At 44.8% G+C, this 23,866-nt stretch overlaps 1 protein-coding gene across 1 annotated transcript; it reads left to right on the forward strand.

The window, feature by feature from the left end:
- Positions 1 to 20,361: 20,361 nt before the first annotated feature.
- On the forward strand, positions 20,362 to 23,643 carry LOC100049031 (eukaryotic translation initiation factor 5). The gene is made up of 2 exons (XM_044555652.1): positions 20,362 to 20,600; positions 21,777 to 23,643. The coding sequence occupies exon 2, from the start codon at positions 22,068 to 22,070 to the stop codon at positions 23,430 to 23,432; it is 1,365 nt and encodes a 454-aa protein (XP_044411587.1). The 5' UTR covers positions 20,362 to 20,600; positions 21,777 to 22,067; the 3' UTR covers positions 23,433 to 23,643.
- The last annotated feature ends 223 nt before the right edge of the window (positions 23,644 to 23,866 follow it).

The following is a 23,866-nucleotide window of genomic DNA, read 5'->3' on the forward strand; positions in this document are numbered from 1 at the left end:
AAGTGTGCATGGCTTCATCATAGAGAGGTGATGTGTATGGCAGAGGCCACCAACGATGAGGTGCGAGAGAGAAAATGCCCGTAGGAAGGGAAGAGAAGGTGCGTGCACGTGAGAGGAGTCGACATTGAGAGAACGTGTTTGTTCGAGAGACACCAAGGAAGACTACTATATATCGATGGTGCATGTAGGCGGGAATTAAACAAAGGGATGGTCTTATTGGTTTCGGGGATATAGGGGGAAGAGTGAGAGGCGTGGGGGGGGTAGCTAGAAGGAGATTGTTAAGTGTGAGTGTGTGTTTTGCCCATCCAGGCGGAAGTTATGTGCACAAAAGAGGAGAACGATTTGATGTGGCGTTAGGATTGAGGGTAATTAACTACGTATGGAGACATAGAGACCTTGAACGTGCATGTGTGAGAGGTATACATGTATACGTGGGATGTGTGTGTACGCGCGCGCGCATGATCGAGATAAAAGAAAGAAGACATAAGTCCTAAGATCAACGACATGGGAGAGACGGATCGGTATGACAATATGCATGCATGCGAGAATGCAGGGAAGAAGCCCGACAATTGAGCATGTGTTTTTGTCTTTAAGATATAGTGGCGTGGGCTGGAGCATGCATCTATGGCGAGCAGAGGGGGTGAGGCGCAACGATTGTGAAAAAGAGATCAACCTATAAATGCATATGTATGGATAGACATATATAGTGTGGGTGATAGGAAGCAAGACTCCGTGCGAGAAAGAAATGTTGACGGAGAAACTACAGATAGATACAGAGATGGAGATGCTAGCTAGAGAGACATCCGTTAGTTTGGGTGTCGGAGATGATCGTCGGGTGGTTCAAAGGGTGAAGTTATATATGTGTGTGAGAGGGCGCTTGACTGCATGTAGAGAGAAACATATGTAGTGTGCGCGATAGGAATCAAGAGTGAGGGCGAGAAAGAAGGTTGATGGAGAAACAGATAAACAGAAAGATAAAGATGCTAGCTAGTGTGCGCTGGAGATAGGAGTCGAGTGGATCAGAAGGTTGGGTTATGTGTGTGGGTGTGAGAGAGATAGAGAGAGGGTGCATGTGAGTCACATACAAACAGATATCAGAGAGAAATGAGATCCAGAGAGACGGAGTTTTGTGTCTGTGAGAGAGAAAGATATTTCACAACGAGAGTGATAGCTAGAAAGACATATGAGGGAACGCAAGATATCTCTAGGGAGAGAGGGTGTGTTTGAGCGACATACAAGAGAACAATGGAGAAATATGAGACCCTGGGAGACAGAGTTTGTGTTTGTGTGTGAGAAAGAGATATTGAAGAGGAAGAGTCGTAGGTTCTCATATCTAAGGAGCGAAAGACATCTCTGTATGAGAGGTGTGCGAGTGGCACACATGGGAATAGTTGAGAGAAATGAGAACCCGGGAGACAAAGTTTTGTGTTTGTGTGAGAGAAAGAGATTCCACATGGAGAATCATAGCTAGAGACACATAGCAGGGAGCGAGATATACTTAGAGAGAGATAGAGTGATGAAGGTCGAGGGAGAGAGTACCGTCAGTGTGTTACGAAGATAAAAGATCATTGTCGACATACAGGTAGCACGAGGGATGCCTGAGAGACAATGAACGCGTATAGGTCCAGAGAGATAGTCCTATATAAGCATGAGTGATAGCTATATGAGACGAATATCTGGATTAAAGGGGATTCAAATATTTAAACTGGAGATCACGACATCGATAATATCATAACGCAAATTGGTGTATCAAACATGCATATTCATTTGAATTTGGGCACACGTGTAATGTTATATAGTTTATCAATATTGGTGATCCATAGATTCTTCAATTACAAACAATGCATGGTTTATATGCAATTAATGTATAAACGGGATTACACTATATGTTGCGTGTGTGAAACACATTATACATGTTTGAGAAGTTAAAAACAAAACCCGCATGAAACACACATTAATTGGAGACAATTAGCGAGGAATGCATACATTGGATTTCAACATAAAGTGGTTTCAAATATTTGAAAATCCAAATTGATGGATACAACCTTATGAATCTGAGATCATGCCATTTGTAAACCATATTTATGTATAAATGGTGTTGTGCTTTTGAAAGTATATATAAAAAAAATGATGTATATAGAATGTAATTCCAATTGAAAATGGATCCCGCCCGAAAAAAATAGTAGAATACAAACGGGATTCGAATTGAGTTGGCACGGTAAACGTGCACTATGCAAAATTTGAACGAAGCGGGGAAAGTCGCAGTAACCGTCCGAAACCAAAATCTGCGAGATGGAAATCACTACTGCCTATCCCTGCCACGCAAAGCCTATCTGCTGGATATCTATAGGTTTCGATAGGGGTAGGTTTGTAATTTCACCCAAACGTGACGTAACTGCCTCTCACCGGATTCATACACGGTGGGCGCCAAAACACAGTGTGCCCTCGGCCGAAATCGACTCCCTCCCTGATTCATATTCATACACGGTGGGCGCCAAAAACAAACTCTTGTTGGCAAATATTCGGTGTATGCGAGATTACCGTCCTATCCCCAACTAACTAATGTTGCTGTGATGTAGTAGAAATTTTAAACGGGGGATAAGTTTGTAAATTTCCTCGCATTTGAGACAAGCGCACCCTGAATACATGGTTCCCCCCTTCCTCTCTACCTCCCTTTTCCCCATTCGTACTCCGTGGGCGCCAAAACACCCCCTCCACCCCACCCTCCTCCGTTCGCCGCTGTCCGCCACCCCATCCACTGCCGTCCTCCTCCACCATGTCGGAGCTGATACCCCGACGCCGCCGTCCATTACAAGAGATCGACCTCTCTCATCCACACCTTCGGACCGGGATCCTTGCATCCCGTCCTCTCGCTTCATCCCCGCCGTCGTCCACCTTGCCGGCATCGCTCCTACGACCGTCTCATCCACCGCGCCCCGCCGCCACCGTCTACCCTCCTAGATCTACTTCCATGCCTCCGACAGCCATCGCTACCGCAGCACCGTCAAATTCTTAGCAGATGCGTACACGGCGCCGCACCAGAGGCAGTACTCTTTTGTATCTGCTCAACTTATTTATCGCAACAAGAAAATAGATCGCCACTGCTTTACTCTGATTTCTTGTCTTGGTTGCGAAGTTGCCTTTGTTCGGTTTGTACCTTCAGATCCTCCATGGCACGCTCAACACTATACTCCCAATGCTTATGGTTTTCCCCTTTTATATTCCACACTAGTTAAATCACAGTAGACTAAATTTCAAAATTGGGTCAGTCGATTTTTCAGAGCTCGCCGGTGTGATCCAAGGGGCTCGGGTAGTTGTGGGGCCTTGCCGAACGAAGAAAACTCGACGTGGGTGGGGGTTGGGGTGGCGGAGGAACACCGGCGATGGGGGCCGGTGGTCCGACCGGCGGCCCGTGCGGTGTTCTGTATGGGAAGAATCAGAGACGAGGAAGAAGAAGGGTTAGGAGACGTAGGATCTTCATCCAACCGCCTGAAATGGTCGAGAGACAGCTGGGAGTTGCATTCTTAATGTGCTCTGGTTCATCATGTGTGGGCACTGCGCAACCAACATTTTATTATCCAAAATCTGCTTGCTCTTCTTTACCATGTTCGATAGTGCTGGCCTGTACATGATCGATAGGCTTTCAATTGCTAGCGGCAATACAACACCGTATTTTCAAGCCAGTTCCACTTTCCCGATTTATATATCGTGGTTATGGTGTACCCCTGTTATGTACACTGTGATCTGCCTAGTTGTTGTGTGCTCTTGTTATCATGGTTTGGCAATAAACTCTCTATACAGTATATTATGAACCTATCATCTGCCAGCTATCCTTACTTCTGGAGCCTATTTTTTGTGTACTTGTGCCAGATTATATAAATGCACGCATGATATTACAGCACACATGAGCTCTCTCATCAGAATCCAGTGATAGCACATAAGTGTTTACAGGGGCGCCCCTATATTAGAATATCATCTGCATTACAAAGATAATCTCACAACTAGTTATATTTTCATGGTTCTTAGATATTATACGCAATTATAGTGAATATCAGAATCCGCGCATCAGAAGAATATTGTGGAACACTGCAATGACTTACAAAATTGGCACCAAGGCATTGAGTGCCATTCTGGAAGCAATGAAACTCGTACGCTCCCCACCTGTTGATTCTTGTTCAGAATATCATCCTAATGACTATTCTAACCTCGAGGAGTCAAAGGCAGATGGCATGTCCTGTTCACCCATCAAGGTGCATGTTCTAATTTGGCAAGGTTTTATTGATTGCGCGTATCTTGCATATGTTGTCTTGCATTTCTTCTACTTTGTTGCACCACCATCTGCTTAGTTTACTCATCATATAACTCGAGAAGCCATGCCCATCCATTGTCAATACATATTCCATCTGTCGTCATACCATGTTTTTCCACTCAAATGTTGTTCTTGTGCATCAGACATCAAAAAGAAAGAGGGTGATTTCCGAACCTGAAGGAGCACCAGCAAAGTCCTTGAAAAATGTGGTGGTGCCAGAGAAATCAGACAACGCCCCACTTATATTGGTTGTACAACCAGTGACACAAAACATAGGACCGACTCCAGCAGACTGTACCCATACTTCACTGGCCACACCACTAGCCCCACCACACAGTACCTGCACTCCAGCAAAAGGTATACCGATTTCATTTGCCATAGCACCAGTTGTACCACAAAAAAATCCCACTCCAGCAAAAAGTACAGCAAGTCCACCGGCCGAAGACCTATCCCAACTGCAGAGATGACCAATTCCTGCAGATTGGAACCCCATTCCATTTATTCCCAGTTTAAAAGACAATGCTTTCAATGTTGTTAGGGACTACATGCATATATTCCCATCATGGGAAGATTATAGTGAAGACAAACACCAGTTTCACATCTTCCTGTCCAACTTACGTGTAAGTGCTATTATTCATGGTTATTATTTTCCTGTTTTCTGCTGATCGAACACATCAATGATTTACATTACATTGTTGTAACTAGGTGAGGGTCAATCTGGATAGTCATGACGAGCAAAGCTTGCTTGTGCTTTTCAAGGAAGCATTGCAGCAGTATCGGTGTTACCCGAGGAAATCACACTTTGATGGCAAGTCTATAAACGAATTTCCGGTGAAGTCTCCTATGCTAAACTTAGAAGACACTGAACGGAAAAACCTTGTTATGCACTGGTCTCGTTCCCAGGATGAGGTATTGTCTATGAAATCACATGACAATTTGAACTTCTACTTTTCTGCATGTGCCTTACAGATCTTTTTTGCAGGAAATCAACTCGAAGAAGAATTCCGGTTTGAAAAGAACGACAAGATATCGCAAATATGCTGCCCGCTGCTTTGCTCTTATTAGTACATGTTGTCATGTATCACTGTACTTGCATACATACCTGGTTCATTATGTGACAGCAGTATGCATGATAGCTTGCTTATCAATTGTTTACTCCAAATTATTCGATCTGTATGAATGGTTACATTAGTGTAGAATATATCCAATGCCAATGAATTTTTTAGATCTGCATTGTTCTTGTAAGTACATGTTGTCCTTTATCAATGTACTTATATTGACAGGTAGTTGTTCATGTACCATCACTCTGCAGCTTATTTTCCTTTGCCCTCCATTTTCTACACATCAGATCTATATTTACTCTTACCATAAGGTTGGTACTGAAGAAGTTTAGCTGTGCATTGCTCTTGGCTGTGCCTTTTGCCTGTATCGCTGCACATACATTTATAGCTACTTGGTTATGTAGCATCACTCCTCATCTTATCTTAAATATTCTCCATTTTTCGTATATTATCACATCTATATTTACTCTTAACAAAATGTAGAATAAAGGCAATGCTTATGAAGAAGATTATGTGCTAAACTTCTTGAATTGCCCCCCCCCCCCATCAACATGGACAAGGGCTTTATAGAGCCTGTCTTCACCAGTAATGTAAGTTTGTCCTTCTCAAGCCTTCAAACTTTGTTGTGTATATTTGGTTAGGCATGACTGCAACAGCTGTTTATTTTGGGTGTTTGCATCAAATTGCATGTTTAAAGTTTATTATGTAGTTCATAAACAAAAGTTTGTCCTTCTCAATTTAAGTTTTCAGTTGTACAACCAAGTCCCTTCTTCATACCATGTAAATTAAACTATTCAGAGCAAGTGATCTTCTTTTGCACTGCATGTATGCTTCTGTTCTTCATCCGTAATCCAGTGGTGTGGTGAACCTACCCACTACAGCACAATGTCATATTTTACAATGTCTTAACTATGACCAATGTCATATCATTCTACTATTATTTAAACCGTCTCTTTATTTGCCAATCTGAAATGGGATAAATTGACAACACACTAACCATTGATACTTATGAGTTCTTGATCTGTAATCCAGTGGTGTCGTGAAGCTGCCAACTCCTTCACAATGTCATTTCCTGCCATGTCTTGACCTGAACAATGCCATATTGTGTTAATGCAATTTTAAACTGTGTCACTTTATTCGCCAGTAAGAAATGTGATGAATTGTCAGCACTGATACTTTTATGTGCGAAACCTGTCATCTGTCTGCTTGTTTATCTTTCAGAGTGAGGAAGATATAAGTGTTGAACAAGCACAGTCTCATCATCTTGCTCAGCTGCTTGCACTGCAGCTCCCCAGCAGGGCTAACCTTTCTTGAACTCTATTGAAGTGTTGTCGGTTTTGTATATTATTTTGTCGGCGTGTTTATTTGCACTGGTGGCGATCTTTGATGCCCAGTGTATGTAATCTGTTGTCTGCTTGTGCTTTATTATCATAGTGGCGAACTTTGATGCCCAGTGGATGTAATATGCCGTAATTTCTTTATTGTATAGTCTAGGTTTTTTCTTATTCATGATGCTGCAGTTATTTTACTGTATATATGTCCTGTCTTCGCAGTAAACCGGCGAAACCGTAAAATTACGGTGCATAATCGGGCCGTCATGCAATCACGATGTATGATCCGCATTATGGGCCCCGTCAAACTGGCCCACTAGTAGATTCGGGCCTTTAATAGGCCGAGTAACCCCCGACCCTCTTTTCGCAAGAAAACTCAATGGGCTTTTAGGAGGCTCAGAAGTAGGCTGGGCCTGAAACGTGCCGAATAGCTCACGGGCCGGTGGCAGCCCGAAATGGACCCCGACCCATGATTGTGCGAATCAATCCACGAGCTTTTAACAGGCCAAAGTTGTCTCGGTCCTTGTTTGGCCCAATCAGATATTGGCTGCGAGCAGGCCGGATGCAAACTGGGCCGTAGTTAGGCCCAACTATATGACGGGCTTTTAACAGGCCAAACTTAATATAGGGCCAAAATGTTAAATGGGCCCTTAACAGGCCGAAACTAATATCAGGTCGAATTACTAAATGGGCCTTTAGCAAGTGGGCCCAAAATCATAGCGCCCAGTCAACGGGCCGAATCTGATATGGGCCATAATTGAGCCCAAAGCCTCTTAAAGGGCCGGACCTGATCTGGGCCGTGATTTGGCCCAGAAAGTGGGAGGCTTTTAACGGACCGGTTCTTATATGCGCCATTATTAGGCCCGGAACGTGGCAGGCCATTAATGGACTGGATCAATTATGTGCTAAAATTTGGCCCAAAACATTGTAGCCAGTTAATGGGCCGGCCTACTAGGGTCCTCAAAATCTTGTGGGCCTCCAGTTGGGCTGGCCCATTAATGTCGGTGCAATCTCGTGGGCCTTTAGCTGGGCCGGCCCATTATGACCCACAAGAATTTTGTGGGCCTTTACCTGGGTCGGCCCATTATGGCACACAAAAATCTTGTGGGCCTTTCCCTCGGCCGGCCTATTATGGCCCGCGAAATCTTGTGGCCCTTTAGCTGGGCCAACCCATTATAGTCCGCAAAATCTCGTGGGCCTTTAACTGGGCCGGCCCATTAAGGGTCGCAAAATCTTGTGGGCCTTTAGTTGGGCCGGCCCATTTAAACTTGATTGGCCGTGCCACGTGTCGACGTATCATAGGCGCCTTCTATCCAATGAGTGGATGACATCTGTCCCAACGATGAGCCGACACGTGTTTCCTCCAGCCAATGATGATTTTACACGTGGAAAATCCCCATTGGTCGGGGCTGTTAACGGGTTATCGGATCCAAAACCCGACCCGATAGCTTAACGGCGTTCCGTTACGGTGGATGCCATGTGTCGGTCACCCTTGACGAAAGCACTTCTGTGATGCGCGATTTATCATCATGGAAGTGGACACTTCCGTGATGATAATTTTGGTAATGTCATGGAACACTTCTACGACAGCACAGGTATGACTATCTTGATCCTGTCATAAAATCGTCATGGATGTACATGCATGACGAAAAACGCGACCTACTGTGACAAACACATATCATCACGGAAGTGTATTTTTTTGTAGTGTGTCATTGAAGGCTCGAATGCACTAATCCATAACCCTGGGACTCCGGAGTCGGATGCTACCTTGAGGGAAACGGTGAAAGTAAGCACTAGAGATCCTTAGTCTGTTGCATTAAAAATGTTTTACTTCACAAGTCCTTACTCTGTTGCATTAAAAATCTTTGTCTCTTTGTTGTTGTTGTTGCTGCAGCGTTTCATGAAACGTTGCCGGAAGCTAGTCACCATTCTTGGATGCGCAAGCCCGGGTGACATAGATGTGCATGCTCCGAGCACATCCATGGTGCAGGCTAGTGGAGCCGCTGCTTCTTCTAGCCACGCCGGTGCTAATACTAGCCACATCCGTGCTTCTTCTAGCCACGCCGATGATGGCAGCGACTCCGGTGAATCTAAGGAGGAAGAGGAGGTGGACTTGCAGGACGACGAAGCCCCGGAAGAGATGAACATGTCACAAATGATGGATGCACCATCGGCCTCCCAAGCAAAAAGGGTTTATCACCCTCATGATGATCCATTCAGCCCGTCACCATTCCAAAAGTCGCTCCCTCGTCGCCGCAAGAAGACCGCGAATGAGGGGTGCTCTAAGAGAGGAAGAATGGGACGATGAACTAGTGTTTGGGCATGTTAAACTAGTGTTTGGCCATGTTGAACTATCATGAGCTATTAGTTTGCTTTGGACTTGATGACTTTTATTTCAAGTTTTATGTTGGACTTGAGGACTTATATTTGTAGTGTTATGTTGGACTTATTTTCTACTATTTGTGCTCTATTTATTACATATGATGAACTGATGTGAAAACTGTGCATATATGCTGTTGTTTGATCTAAAAAAACTGTGAAAACTGATGTTGCGCCCCCACCATACAAGTGTCTGGCTCCGCGCGCGAGTATCAGGGCCTACCGCCACTGCCCCCGGCGGTAGGCGGCCACATCCTACCGCCGCGGACTATGGCGGTAGGGTTCAAATCTCTACAAAATGAAAGAAAGCAACATGTTAGACAAAGTAGATAACTAAACAAACAACAATCATATATACCTGAAAATATTTCAGCAACAATTTGTCTGACACTTTTTTAGCTCAGAAGTATTTCAACACTAAAGATCACAAATAGTTCATACATAGTGGAATAAAATAGTCTCAAGCATCGCAATATCATCAAATATCCGGCATACGAAATACCATCGGACAGTCACAGACATACAACTTCAATAGATGCATCTAAAGATCACTAAGGAAACATGGGCCCTTTTCCCTTCTTGTAACGTGCCTCATCCTCCTCTTGTGCATCACGAGCCCTTGCAAGCTTTCTTGCCCTCTCTTCTTCACGAGCAGCCTTCTCTTTGCGTGCCCTCTCCTCCTCGCGTTTCTTTTGTTTCATCTTCTCCTTCTGACAGCGCTCTTCATCCAAGCCCCTCTGAAATGCTTCTTCAAACCGTCGTTGCCTCCTAAGACAATCTTGATATTGGTCCTTTTCGACATCCTCTGGAACATCTTGATCTATCCATGTGAAGTACTTGCAAAGAGGAGGTGGTGACTGCATAGGATAAAAAAAAATTGTTGTTAGGATTATGAGTTGAAGTTGGACAAAATTTGAGATTACTCTTTGACCATACCGGTGGTACGTCATAGGCGTTTGTTGGAAGCCTCCGATCATGTGCATAGTTGGGACACACAAAGAATCTTCTCCCTTACGTCCATGACTTCTTGCGGTCGGTGGACACCTTCACCTTGCAAACATCTCCACACCAACATGATGGAGTTTTCATATCTTTTTCCGTCACCTCGTCCATCTTGGCGTTCTCCCACTTGTTCGGCATGTCTTCACGATCAGCACACGGCGGCCTCATCATGGAACCGGCTGAAGCCATGGCTACAAAAATATGAGTGGTTGTTAATGAAAGATATCAACACAATGAATAGAGAAAATGAAATGAGAGTGATTACACAAAACAACAAGTACCATTCATATTATTTCAACCATCCGGATTAAGCAAAACGTCAATAGGCCTTCCTCTATCGATCCTCCTCGTCCTAGTAAGACCGGAAGAACGACCACCTCCACCGGCGCCTCTAAGACTCGCCCGTCCTCCACGCCCACCAATAGTAGTTCCTCCTCATGCACTACCTCTAAGACTAGTACGTCCTCCACGGCCACCAGTCCTACCTCCTCGTGTGCCACCGGAACCTCCTCTACGAACACCTGTTTGGCTAGAGCTCGTGTTGGCATCGGTCCTTGGTTTTTTGGTGCATGTCCTAACATTGTGTCCCGGATCGTCACATTGTCCACAGTTGTTGATGTCCGGTGGCTCCATGAAATGACCGCTACCAAACTGTTTCATTCCGGTGTAACCAGCTAGATCATCCATGTCACTCCTAAACCTCTTCTTTCTTCTTCTTCCCTTTGTAGGCACCATGAGTTCAGGGTCAGGCACAATATGTGGGCCATCGTACTCAGGCCACTGTGACTGGTCAAGGAAAGGATGAAATCGAGGCGCCCATGTCAACCTCGTGGCTTCCAATGTGAACTCCTGCAACCGCACGGTCCTCCCATCAGAAACATGCAAGTTTCTCGCCTTGGCCGCCATCATCAAATGCGAGCACGGCCAGTGGTACTTATGAGGCCTCTCACACTGACACCACCGGTTCCTGAGGTCCACCTTATACGCAACACCGCCGTAAGCCATGCCGTCTCGTGTTGTGCCACCTGGCTCATCCACTTGGTAGATCATTTCTTTGTCGTTGAATCTAATGATTTGTTGATGTGAGGACTTCCCTGCTTGAAACCTCAACCAATCATCAACCTTGTCGGGATACTCTTTTTTCTCACCTATCCATTTGGTGGTGGTTTCGGAATGCCTAAGAAAATACTCGTTCAGCCTGAAGAAGGTGTATTTCAGTATTGCAGTCACCGGCAAAGAACGGACGCCCTTAAGCACATTGTTGAAGCATTCAACCATGTTGCTCGTCATGTCACCGTATCTCCAACATCCTTCCTCGTAAGCGCGTGACCACTTATGCTTCTCCCCATAATTCCTTTCCAAGAATGCTCTTCCACCTTTGTTCTTTGCCAAAGCCTTGAAGAGTTTATCATACTGGATTTTGAATGAACTGACGGTGAATGCCACACAAACATGTGTAAGGTCTTTGCAAAACTCCTTGCTCTTGCATGCCCGGTAGAAGTTCGCCACGAAATGCCTCATGCACCATCGGTGATGAAGCTTTGGAAGCCCAGGAATGACAACTTCTATGGCTTTGAGAATGCCATGGTGTCGGTCCGATATAATGCATACCTGCCTCTTCTCAATGACCTTGGTCCTCACATGCCCCATGAACCACTCCCAATTGTCGTCATGCTCGGAAGGAACTAAAGTAAAGGCCACCGGCAACACGTTATCATTGGATGAATGAGCCATTGCCACCATTAGTGTGCCCTTGTATTTGCCGGTCAAGAAAGTGCCATCTATAGACAACACCGGACGACAATGCTTAAATGCCTCGATGCATTGCCCAAAACTCCAGAAGGCACGATGAAACACTCCATCAATGTCCTCAACCCCATGTTGCATGCCTGGGTTCTTATGTGCAATGGCTCCCAACATCCTCGGAAGAATATTGTATGCGGCCGCATAATCACCGTGCAACATCCTATTAGCATTTGACTTGGCCTTCCATACCTTCCCATAGTTGACCTTGTATCCGTACATTTTTTCAACAATACTCATCAGAAACTTCACCTTCACGGTTGGGTCATGGGATATCTCATTCAATAATTTGTAGCCAAGAAACTCTGAAGTGAGTTGAGGGTGACCCTTGCTTCGGTCAGCTTTGTCTGGAGGTATGCACTCATGAGTAGCTACACAACTTTTCAACTCCCATTGCCCCGTTTCTTGAATTTTTCTTCCACGAACCTTCCATTTACAACCTTATTTGTCACACTTCACGGTGTACCGCACCTCTTGGTTCAAATGACCAACAACAAATGGCCTATGGTTCCGAATGGCATAGTCACTCAACCACATCTTAAACTCTTGGAAGCACCCAAACTTGATGCCTTTTTTCAAATGAGCATTCTCATCCTCACCCTTTGGCCTTGGATCGCCGACTCTCGGCCACGGTGTTGGTTCAACCAACCCCAGTCTCATGCCACCATCAACAATGGCATGGTCGGCTAGGCTAAGATCACGAAACGATGGGGGTCCTCTTTCCTTGCCATGCACCTCCTTAAACAATTGATTTTCTTGCACCATGAGTCCATCTTCGTCCAAATCTTCCTCAGGACCCTCGCCATCCGAGCCATAACCACACATACGGTTATAAGGGAGACTATGATCCATGTCTTATTGATGGACAATGACATCCAAGTTACCTATTGGATTGTAATGAATCTCTTCTTCTTCCGCATAAGCATCATCATCATCAACATGATCCATAGCTAGAATCTTTGGGTCTTCAATTACTGTGGCTCTATCATTCATCTCCGCTTCATTTGATTGACTACTTGGTGGTTGGCTATAAGAATTGGGGACATACACCTCAACCCTAGCATCATGTATTGGGGAGGAGGCATGTCGGTTCAAGTCAATTTGTAGCGGAGGAGCATCAACCTTGCTGGCAAATAATTCAAGTGAGTTGTCTTGTGATTGCTCTACTTTACCCTTGTACACCTTCCAATGCAATTTCGAGGTGATAGGCATACTCTTCAACCGAGACTTCACCCCCACTCCAACATCATACCTTCCAATAAGTTTAACCTCATCACTTGGGTCCATCCAATGTAACACACTTCTAACTTTCACAACTACATCCTCATAGGTTGGTGTATACTCAAATACCATGTGTTCTTCCCCTTCATCGTCATTGCCATTCATAAATGTCTCCTTATCCAAATAATGGAGATTCACGAGACTACCCATCTAAATAAATTTTAGAAAATGTCAATGATAGCCGGCAACATAATATGGGACAATATCCATTGTGCATCCCATGGATCGATAAAAGTTCTATGCAATACATTTAAGCAACAAAACAAATAACAACTAAAGAACAAAATATCATGGGTTGACCCTAACAACTAAAAAATGACTTTGCTTAACACTAACCCTAACCCTAGAAATAACCAAAACAATAACCATAGATCTAGCTACAAACAACAAAGTTAGCACACTACACATGGTCAATCACACATATACAACCCTAGATCTAGATCTACCATCCATCAAATCCATTGATTTCACACAAAAAGTAGCACAACTAGGGTTTGCATAAAAGAAATCAATGCCATCAAATAAGTTGATTCCAACCAACCAAAAAGAAAAGAGTGGGTGAGGTACCTTGAGTGATGAAAATGGCCTCAATCCACCGGAGAAAACTCAAGCAATGGAGATGAATTTGATGGAGCCCTAGGATGGGGGAGAGAGGGGGAGAGGGGCTCAGCTCGGGGAAGAAAGAACTTGGGGGCGAATGGGTGGCTTGTGGGGCCCACCTAACCCCCAGCCATTGGTTTTGTGCATTCAGCACCCTACCGCCACAGTCTTTGGTGGTAGGCTACCTAGACCTACCGCCACGACCAGTGGCGGTAGCCACTTATCCACGTCAGCAGGCAGACGGCACCGTCAACGTTGACCCGGTCCCTACCACCAGAGCCGGTGGCGATAGGGTGTTCTAGCCTACCGCCAGCTCGGGTGGCGGTAGGAAAAAGGTCAGATCCGAAAAACTTTCCAAAGAGGGGTCAGATGCGACTAAACGTGCACAAAAGGGTCAAAACAATGAATTTGGCCACGAGAAGGTGATGCCTACACAGCGTCTCACCTTTACATTCTCGGCTCAAACAACCAAACGACACCGTGTGGTCAAAGTATTTGCCTCTACAAACAGCCAGGCTCCCTCCGTAAGAAAAGCATCTTTGCAGGCAAATATGAAGAAGAAAAAGGATGTCACCGTGTACTCAATCATTTTCTTCCTCTTTTCCGCCGTAGCAGCTTTTCTTTGATTTTTTTTTGCGGGGAAGCTTTTCTTTGAATTGGTTGTGTTCTAGGCTGGACTCCACGCTTTTCTTTTTTGGATCGTAAACTGGACTCTATGCTTGTAGCACGGCACTAGTAAACCGCATTTTCACTAGGATTTTGTTAATCTTTCTCAGCCGCTCCTGTGCCACTACCGCATTTGTTGGCTATCATGATTTGAGTCTAGTCTAGAATCCAATAAATACACACCTAACCAATTATTTGACTTTGGTCCTGTTTGGATACTCTAAACAGTTAGAGTTAGAGTTATTTTCTAACCCACTCTAACCCAAATAAGCACCTTTTTACGGGGTAGTTGGGTTAGATGAAACTAACCCACTCTAACCCTTCCTGTTTGGATACTTTTGGGTTACTAGCACATATGCCCGTGCGTTGTAATGGGAGAGATAATTAACATGTCCACCACAACAACACGGCATAACAATATTCGAATGGTGCCACCCAATGGCGGCAGTAAGACAAACGCTACCAGAAATGCCTATAAGACGTACATTAAAGACCATCATGTATGATATTTTTGGTACAATTTTTGTACAACTACTCTGTTATTTAAAAGGCCTCATTTCAAATCCTACATACCAAGGCATTATTCAGAAGTTGGAGCAATTTTTCGAAATGTGCACGGAGTCATGAAGAAATCTTGCTAAATGTGTTTTAGCCCATCTCACCTCCCAAATCGACTCTCATGTCATGCCCTCCTACCTCGTATTTTTTCATTGTGTTATTAGTCCACGTAGTTGTGTCATTGCTATCTGTCCTGCAAGAATCTATGCCGTGACCCCTCACCTCATTGAATATTTAATTCCTAGTATTAATTTCTCTTTCCTTTTATGCCCACCGGATGAATGAGACACACATTTCATCCTTTTTGTTCTTATTCTTGAGGCGCCTTGTTTGTCTTCAAGTTCATGACAACTCGTGCATGCATATAAATCTCTAAAATTTGGTATAAAAGCCAAGGTGGTCCTATTTAATCAGGTAGCGAACCGATTGATCATTTTTTTTCTCTCTTGCGAAGCAGGCCCAGTTTGAGTCGGCACACGTTTTTTAAGGCAGATCTGCCATCAATTAGTACGGTGTACCAGGTAAAAATATTATCAACCCCCCAAAAAAAGATAAAAAGGTCATCATATCAAGTTTCCTCACTTTCTCAAAAGAAAAGAAAATCAGGTTTCTTCACATCGCAATTCAAAATAGCAAGTTTGTGCATATGCATCGCGTAAAAAAAAGTTTCTACATATGCATGATTTTTTGTAAGAATCTACCTGTACACGTAATTTTAAGGATCCTACACGTAGACATTGTTTTGCCTCATACGCGCACTGACGACCTAGGCCTACATAACTTTGTCAAAAGTGATGTATAAATAGAAAATGACAATTTAGAGGAGACAACTGGATAAGTTGATGGAGAGGATTTGTCTGTTTGTCGGGGTTGCAAGTTCGACACCTGCACGAGCAGCAATTCTTTTTGGCTTGCTAGAGGTTGAGCTAGCAGCAGCTCAGACATGAGCCGACCGGCTGGCTGTTTTGCTTAGTTTTTTCGTTCTTTTTCACGTACGTATTAGTTTTCAACTAAAACATAGCATACGTTTTTTTAGGCAAACTCGCAAAGCTTTATTCATAACCCGTCACATTTACATGGACGAAAGAGAGTTCCTCCGGATGGCCTAACCAAACATGGCGACCGGTCCCGAGAGTTAAAGCATGCTTTGCTAGTTTGTGTGCTTCAACATTCGAAGTTCTAAATTCATGTCTAAATAAACAGGATGTAAACCTACTAGAGTGTTCTTTGATCTCCCTCACTACTGCACCATAAGATGAAGATGTTCCTCGCTGGATTGCTTCAATCGCTGACTTACAATCGGAGGCCACTTGAATTTTTTGGATGTATAGATCGTCAGCAAGGGCTAGAGACTCTCTAATGGCAATGCTCTCCAGCAGGCTGGTCGATGTTTTTGAAGACAACAGCTGATGCACCCATGAACAGTCCGGCATCATCTCTGCAAATCGCTCCCACAGCTCCAAAACCTCCTGCCCTAGGCACTGCTGCATCCACATTAAGCTTGGAGTGCCCCTCCTGGGGAGGTAGCCATGACGTAGGCTTCGGTTGTGCATCCGCCCGACCCCTGCTTGGGGCCTTGAAGGTTAGTTGAAGATCGTAGATATAGCTTCTGATAAAAGCTTGTGTGGAGAAAGGAGTTTGGAAGATTCCTTCATGTATCAGCTTCCGACGAGCATGCCATATTGCCCAAAGTGTAACAACTAACGTGGTAAATTCTTCCTGTGGCAGCGACTCACTCATGGAGAACAACCAGCCCTTGGCACTGTCATCTGTGTTCATGCACATGTGTTCCACAAGATCTGAGTTTGACAGTGCCCACACGCTCCTTGACATGGCGCAGTCCAGCATGGAATGACGCCAGTTGTCAGCTGCACCACAAATAGCACACTCACTCGTTGTCGCCATGTTCCGATGCTGCAATATATCTCCGGTTGGAAGAGAATGTTGTGCGAGGCGCCAAACAAATACCTTCAATTTTGAAGGTACTTGCATACCCCAAACCGAAGCCCATCCTCTGCGTTCTGCGCTGCTGTTTGACACATCCTCTACTTCCTCAAGCCAAGCTTCTCTTCCAGTCTTTATGCGGAAAATCATGTTGTATGCCGATCGAACAGAGTACCTGCCTTTCGGGTCTTCCGCCCACACCCAGAAGTCCTGAACAAGCCTCGTGCAAATCGGTATCTTTAGTATTGCCTCAGCGTCTACAGGTAGAAAAACCTGCCGAACCAAATCTTCCCGCCATGCTGCCATGTTGTGATCTAATAAATCAGCCACCATCCTCGGTGGGTTGGCCACGAGGGATGTGATAGGTTTTGAGAAACCTTCCCTAGGGATCCAGCTATGAGTCCAGATGTTGGTTGATGATCCATCCCCTATCTGCCTGATGATGCCTAGCTTCATTATGTTTCGACCATCTACAATGGCACGCCATATTTGAGAAGGTCGTGACCCCAGTTCGGCCTCGGGTATTGATGTGTTTGGGTAGTAAATTGCCTTTAGCAAACGTGCACTGAGTGAGTCCGGTTCCTGCAACAATCTCCATGCCTGTCTGGACAGAAGAGCTAGGTTAAAAATCTCCATGTCTCGGAAGCCCAAACCACCTAGACTCTTTGGTTTTGTCATCACATCCTAGGAGACCTAGCATGGTCTTCTTTTTCCTTGTTTGCTGCCCCACCAGAACTGGCGAATGATAGAAGTAATGCTCTCACAGAGCCCTCTTGTCAGTCTAAAGCATGACATAGAGAACACCGGGATCGCTTGTGCCACTGACTTTATCAAGATCTCTTTGCCTGCAGCAGACAGGAGCTTCTCCATCCATCCCTTGACCTTCTCCCAGACTCTATCGCGAAGGTACTTGAAAGCGCCACTTTTTGACTGACCCACTTCAGTTGGCAAGCCCAAATATTTTTCACTCAAAGACTCGTTCTGCACATTGAGGCCATTTTTTACTCCTTGTCTGATATGTTCAGGGCACCCTTTACTGAAAAAGATGGAAGATTTGTCATGATTAATCCTCTACCCTGAAGCCAAACAATATGTATTCAACAGGTTTGAAACTGCACTAGCTCCCTCCACACTAGCCTTAAAAAGCAACAGGCTGTCATCTGCAAACAAAAGGTGGTTAACAACTGGAGCCAACAACAGTTCAAACATGGGACGGCCGGCGGGCCGGCTTAGGTTTTTTCGTTCTTTTTCACGTACGTATTAGTTTCCAACTAAAACATAGCATACGTAGGTTGAGCCAACAGCAGTTCAAACATGGGCCGGCCGGCGGGCTGTTTCGCTTAGTTATTTTTTTCCTTTTTTTCACGCACATCTCAGTTTCCAATTAAAACATAGCATATGTAAAAATATCTAAAACGGGACGAAACAAAGCAGGACCAAACCAAGAATACCTATCCCCTTTAATAGTAGATATAGGTATAGATTTGAGCCCTCAACTAACCCAAACTAGCTCTAACCCCATGATCCAAACAGGGCCTTTATCATGAAGTTTCTCTATTAACTTTTGATTTTCACAATGAATGTGACGGAATGACAATTTTGATGCCAAACTTTTACTTACTCCATCCATTCCATAATATAGCGCATATACATTTTTTGAAAATTCAAACTTAGCAAACTTTGACCAATTTTATGAAGAAAACTATCTATATCTACAATACCAAGCATATACGATATGAAAATATAACTCACAATGTATCTAGTGATATGTGTTTGGTATTTTAGATGTAAATATTTTTCTCGCTTAATATGGTCAAAGTTTGCGAAGTTTGACCTGTAAATAAAATCTACACGCACTACATTATGAAATGGAGGGTGTACAAGTTTTCTGTTGCTCTCTTCGTGTGGACAATGTCCATCATTTTCCAGTTGATTTTGAGCTAATGTATTGTTTACTTTTTTTAGCGGGGAAGCGGCTATGTCTCATTGATGTTACTAGGTGAATAGAAAACATGAAATTTACAAAGTGAATAACTTCCTTTGCCATCTTATGACCAACATAAATAAATACTGAAATGAAACAATCTATTAGAAACACATTTTGAATGCTATTAGGATAAAGTTAGTGATAAAACTGAAGAAACTCAGAATTTTTTTTGGGAGTAGACAAGGTGTGCGAGTATTCACTATGCAATTGTAATATTGACATATCTGAACACATGCCACCTTTTCTTTATGATAATATGAGTCTCATTCATATAACGAAAAAAAAGCACAAACCATGCAGACACCGATTTGATAAAACCGTAAAGACAACAAAATCCGAGCTTCAGCCCAAACGACCCCATCCAAGAAAGGATATTACAATTAAGACCGAATAATCTCCTAAGCTTGATGTCAGCTTCCATCACGTGCCTCTGACACCACCATAGCAACACATAGAAAGAAAAAGGGACATACCACCTCTTCATCGAGCTCGACGCGACTCCATCGCTATTTTACAGCTTTCCAAACCTCAAAAGTAGCTTGTCAAAGGCAAAGCCATTACCGTTGAAAGAATCTGGTAGGGAAGCACCCCAAACACGCCACCGAACTCCAAATATGGCAACTCCTCGCCACGATTCGAAGGAGAAAACCTGACCCACTAACCATCAACCACAAATCCACCGTCTTCCAACTGTCGCCGATTGAGAAAACCACCGACACCCAATCATGAACAACCTTTCGTGCTCCGCATCGATGCTAGAGCAAGTGCGATCGCGATGATGGAGCCTAAGGACACCATAGGAATGCTGCCAACGCCAGAGCGAACGCCGTCGGAACGACGGAGCCCAAAGACACAAGTCCAGCGTATATATGCCGCTGTCGCCACACTATCCATGATTGAAACATGCTAGCATCCATTAACCACCCACCAAAAGCAGAACGCCGTGTCGACAAAAGAAGCTAAAGCTTTATGATTTGTCTTTGTCATCACCCTTGGCAGAGCTAAGATGTCAAGCAGTTAAATCCTAAACTAGCGGTGACCTAAAACCTAATAAAACCATACGATCTGCACGCCCAAAAATCCGACGCCTCCCATCACCGACAACGAGAGGTCATTGATGAAGGTGGGCCGCCGAGGGACGGCGGTGAAAGACTAGTCTAGCAAAGGAGATCGCCTTTCTTTCTTTCTTGACAAGAAAGAAAATGCACGTATCCGAACACATAGCACCTGCTCCCCATCGATTGTATGCTGAAGATTTTTTCGTCAAAACAACGCGTGGACTAGATTTTTCTGTATGTTCCAAAAAAAAAACAACTAGATTGTTCTGTTTTTGCTTGCGAATACAAGAATTTTGAACCTCTTGTTCCGTGCTGAGCTCTCCTCCGTTTATATTTTTTTCGGCGTATACGCGGAAGGCCGTTGGGGTGGTAGCATCGGACGAAAAGCCAGACCATGACACGACGAAGAAAAATAAAAAAATCCGAGAAAAAGAGGCGGTAGGAGAAGGCGAGCCGGGGACGGCAGCCCTAGCGGAGCCTCCTTTACTTCTCTCGCCCCGCCTATAAAAGCCGCCCGCCTCTCCTCCCCCTCCTAACCACTCCGTCGCCTCGCCGCCACCGCCCGCAGCCTCCGATCGATTTCGGTTCGATTGCGGTTTCGCCCCCCCGCCCGCCGACGAGGTGAGAACGCTCACCGTCTCCTCCCGTCCCGCTCTTCGTTTCTCGCGTGCTCCCTTGCCTAGGTATCTGCTAGATTTGCGATGTATTTGGGGGTTGGTTTGGTCTGGGTGGGAGGATCCGATCTGGATGTGTGTTGCGATTGGTAGGCATGGCGGTCTGGTGATCTGCTGTCGCAGGTCGTCGTGGGCTCGGCGTCGGCTAGGGTTTGCTTTGGACGAATTCCTTGCCCGCAGCGGCTACTCGACGTTAGGGTTTGCATCTCGATTGGGATCCGGTAGTGCTGTAGTTTTAGCTCAAGCAAACGTTGCAATACTGTGCTAGTTGAATTAGACCTCCTTGTTTTAGTTACGTGATGTTCCCTTGTTCGATCTCGTTTGGTACTGTCAGTTTCTAGTATTTGATCGAGGCCAGTTTTGATGGAATACCCTGTCCCTGTGTTATTATTGTACTTGACCTGTGGCTAAACATATGGATTGCTGTTATCAGTGTTACATATTTTGTTGGTTAGCTTACATATCAGGTCAATATCATAGGCAGAGTCTGTTATCCTTTTCTTGTCTGTTATGTAGTCTATATATCCTGTCCTTAATTTTTGTTTCCATTATTATAGTTGAATGGATTGAGGTAGTTGTTTTTGTTGGGTTTTACAAATTCAGTTTTATCTTTGTTCATGGAGGCATGCGAGTTGTTGGTTGAAACTGTGCGTGCTTAGTAATTATATATCTGCATGTCTGGAGATAGTACTTCATTTAGCAGTTATTCTGCTGTAATTTTTTGATATTTTATCTAGGTGCATCTTTGCTTTTGCTAGTAAAATTTGTTGCTCGTGGATAGGTTTACTTCTGATACATGCCCCTTATGATATTGGAGTAGTTGTATTAATTTGGAAAGTTTAGTCCTATTGTCTTGAAGTTCATCATGTGCTGACTATAAATGTTAATTTTGCTGCTGATTTGGTTGTGCAAAAAGTGTAGCCTCCTTTCTGCAGTGATGCCTAATTCACTTGCAATGTCTATTTAGCTGCTGATGCTTAGCTCAGCCAGCAACCTGTGTCATGAATTAATAATGTAGTCCTTTCTTGTCAATGATATTATACCTTTATTTCAGTTAGTTTCTTGTAATCTCACATTACATGAATAATCACTGATGTTTCATCTTTCACTTGTTTTAAACCAGGTAGCAGCATCTGTTTTGCTGCAATCTGACAAAGTGGAGGGGTACGCTGAACCTTCTTTTATGTCTGAACAAGCATCGGTCTATTTGGGATCAGTTGGATTGCTGGGAGAGTACTCTCGTGCAACGAGAAAAAGGCATAAGTTTGTGCTCCCCTGCATGCATCAAGAGCCCATTAGGTTCTCTGGTTCTGAGAGTTCACTTGCCACTGCCTGTGCTCAGAGTCCTGCAGCTACTATTTCTTCTGAATTTTGCCACATCTGATAGCATCTGCTGCAGAAAGATTTTCTCAAGATGGCGCTGCAAAACATTGGTGCTTCAAACAAGGATGATGCCTTCTACAGGTACAAGATGCCCAGAATGTTGACCAAAATTGAAGGCCGTGGTAATGGCATCAAGACCAATATTGTGAACATGGTTGATATAGCAAAAGCACTTGCCAGGCCTGCTTCCTACACAACCAAGTACTTTGGATGTGAGCTTGGGGCACAATCAAAGTTTGATGAGAAGACGGGAATCTCCTTGGTCAATGGAGCCCATGACACTTTGAAGCTGGCTGGTCTGCTTGAGAACTTCATCAAGAAGTATGTCCAGTGTTATGGCTGTGGCAACCCTGAGACGGAGGTCCTCATCTCCAAGAAAGAGATGATAACTTTGAAATGTGCTGCCTGTGGCTTCCTCTCGGATGTTGACATGAGGGACAAGCTCACTACATTCATCCTGAAGAACCCACCAGAGGCAAAGAAAGGTGGCAAGGACAAGAAAGCTATGCGGAGGGCTGAGAAGGAGCGTCTGAAAGAAGGTGAAGCTGCTGATGAGGAGATGAAGAAACTCAAGAAGGATGGGAAGAAGAAAGGTGCTTCATCCAAGGAGAGTACTGCAAAAGGTGTTGCCACAAAGAAGAAGGGTGCTGGGGGCTCTGATGAGGAACATGTCTCATCACCAAGAGATGCTGACTTTGCAGCTGCTGCAGACGGTGATGATGACGACGACGATGATGTACAGTGGGCGACTGACACGTCAGCAGAGGCTGCGAGAAAGCGCATGGAGGAACAGCTGAGTGCAGCAACTGCTGAAATGGTTATGCTTGCCACTGAAGAGACTGAGAAGAAGAAGAAACAGGCCCAGCACAAGGATGATGGCGGTGCCAATGGCACAGCAAAGGCTGAAGAGACCTCCAACGGTAACCAGAATGGGGCCAAAACCACCACTCCCTATGATGCACTGGTTGAAGAGATCAAGGCCAGCCTAGCCAATGCTGCCACCGCAGCTCAGCTCAAGGGGTTGCTGTCCTCCTCGCCCCTGCCCCTGAAGGATGTGATGGATGCCCTCTTCGAGGCGCTCTTCCATGGTGCTGCCAAGGGGTTTGCGAAGGATGTGGTGAAGAACAGGAAGTACCTTGCTGCTGCTGTGCCTGATGAAGCCGCCCAGATGCTCCTGCTCCAGTCTATCGAGGCGTTCTGTGGCAAGTGCAGCGCCGAGGCCCTGAAGGAGCTGCCTGTCGTCCTGAAGGCCCTCTACGACGGAGACGTCCTCGAGGAAGAGACTATTGTGCAGTGGTACAATGAGGCTGTTGCTGCCGGTAAGGACTCCCAGATCGTGAAGAATGCCAAGCCCGTCGTGGAGTGGCTCCAGAGCGCTGAGTCTGACGAGGAGTGAGACCCTGTACTGCTTGCTCCCATTCCGCACTTACTTTTTACCACCGCTACTTGCTTAAGTGTCTTTTTAAGTTTGTTTGAAGTGTCCTTCATCGTCGTGGATCGTTTTTTGGAGTTTGAGTCAGTTGAGTCTGTATTTCAAAGCACCGTGTGATGAACAATTTGCGTTGAAGACTCGTTATATATGAACTGCTGTCATTTGTAGTCTGTTATATATGCTGCCTTGGGTAGCGCTGTCACTTGATTGTCCTTTAAAGTTGGTGTCCGTCATTGTCGTGGATCAGTATTTGAAACGGACTAATGTTTGTAATTTCCTTTTTGTATAATGACCTTTAAAGTTCCTATCCTTGACGGTATATAACTGCCTACCTTCGGGTACTCTGGCGATAAGGATGACGGCAGAGGAGACGGTCGGTCAGCCGGCCTTAGGTTTAA

Source organism: Triticum aestivum, chromosome 6B, assembly GCF_018294505.1.
Source record: "Triticum aestivum cultivar Chinese Spring chromosome 6B, IWGSC CS RefSeq v2.1, whole genome shotgun sequence".
NCBI classification, from domain to species: Eukaryota; Viridiplantae; Streptophyta; class Magnoliopsida; order Poales; family Poaceae; genus Triticum; species Triticum aestivum.